Source organism: Merops nubicus, unplaced genomic scaffold (genome assembly GCF_000691845.1).
Source record: "Merops nubicus isolate BGI_N331 unplaced genomic scaffold, ASM69184v1 scaffold25605, whole genome shotgun sequence".
NCBI classification, from domain to species: domain Eukaryota; kingdom Metazoa; phylum Chordata; class Aves; order Coraciiformes; family Meropidae; genus Merops; species Merops nubicus.
In genome coordinates, this window is record NW_008610656.1 from 2670 (window position 1) to 3830 (window position 1161).

At 55.4% G+C, this 1161-nt stretch overlaps 1 protein-coding gene across 1 annotated transcript in view; it reads right to left on the reverse strand.

Annotated features, from left to right (window-relative positions):
* LOC103773611 (mitochondrial glutamate carrier 1-like) overlaps positions 1–1161 on the reverse strand; it is a gene marked incomplete at its 5' end in the record, with an annotated part of 1663 nt that overhangs the window by 348 nt on the left and 154 nt on the right. Inside the window, 2 exons of the mRNA XM_008940987.1 lie at positions 523–598; positions 1133–1158. Coding sequence (XP_008939235.1) covers positions 523–598; positions 1133–1158 — 102 coding nt within the window. The remainder of the gene's footprint in view (positions 1–522; positions 599–1132; positions 1159–1161) is intronic.

Consider the following 1161-nt stretch of genomic DNA (forward strand, 5'->3'; position numbering starts at 1 on the left):
TCCAGACCTCATCCAGCCTGGCCCTGAACACCTCCAGGGAGGGGCATCCACAGCTCCCTGGGCAACCTAGTCCAGAGTCTGGGCACCCTCAGACTGAAGAACTTCTTCCTCAGATCCAGTCTAAACCTGCTCTCCTCCAGTTTAAACCATTTCCCCTTGTCCTGTCATGGACACTCTTGTGCCAAGTCCCTCTCCAGCCTTCCTGCAGGTTCCCTTCAGGCACTGGAGGCAGCTCTAAGGTCCCTCCAGAGTCTTCTCTCCTCCAGGCTGAATAATTTACCTAGAAATGCTACACTGGCCTTGCTCAAAACAGGAGGAAGTTCTCTTTTATATGCCCATGTATGTGCACAGTGCCTCCTGGCCATACAGGTACAGATCTAGCCAGATGGACAGAGAGGAATGAGCGCTGGTCAGAGGGAACCCGAAACAGAAGGTGCTGGCTGGGTGTGGAGGGTGCCCTGACCGCCTGGCAGCAGCAGGTCCCGTCCTTCCGAGGTGTGGCTGCTGCACCAGGAGCCTTACTTGGTGCAGTCCAGGATCCCTGAGTAGGTGTCCTCGTTCACTCCTCTCTGCAGGGACTGCAGCCGCGTTTTGATCACTGCAGAGCAAGGGGAGAGACAGTGGTGAGCACAGGTGAGCACTGCAGCACGTTCTCCAGCAGCCAAGAGCCACCCTCAGGCTTTGAAATACCAAGAACAGACCATTTTGGTGTGTTCATCAGCAAAACTGGGGAAAACAAACCCATTCCTTTACACCCAGATAAACAAAAACCACAGCCACCCCAAGCCCAACCCCTTCCCCTCTCTGTCACCAAGGTTTCCACGGCTGAATTAAGCTTTAAATGCTTCCAAATTCAGATCTCCTTCTGCAAAGTGCAGACTGATTTTCAGACACTGAAGAAGACACTCCTTCTGGAAGAAGCATCCAGAATATGTGATGCTGCTCTTGCATTGCTTCAACCTCGGAGCACGTGCAAGGCTGGGGGGGAAGGAGTTTCTAGTGTTCTCCACAGCAGAGGAATGGAGCTGTGATTTAGGGCAGATGCTGGGGGGCTCCCTGTGCTGCCAAGGGGCTGGCACGGTCACCCCTGAGGCAGGCTGGCCGTGGGGCTCTGAGCAGGGCCTGGACTCACCGTCGCAGGGGTTGACGGCCACGGCGGGC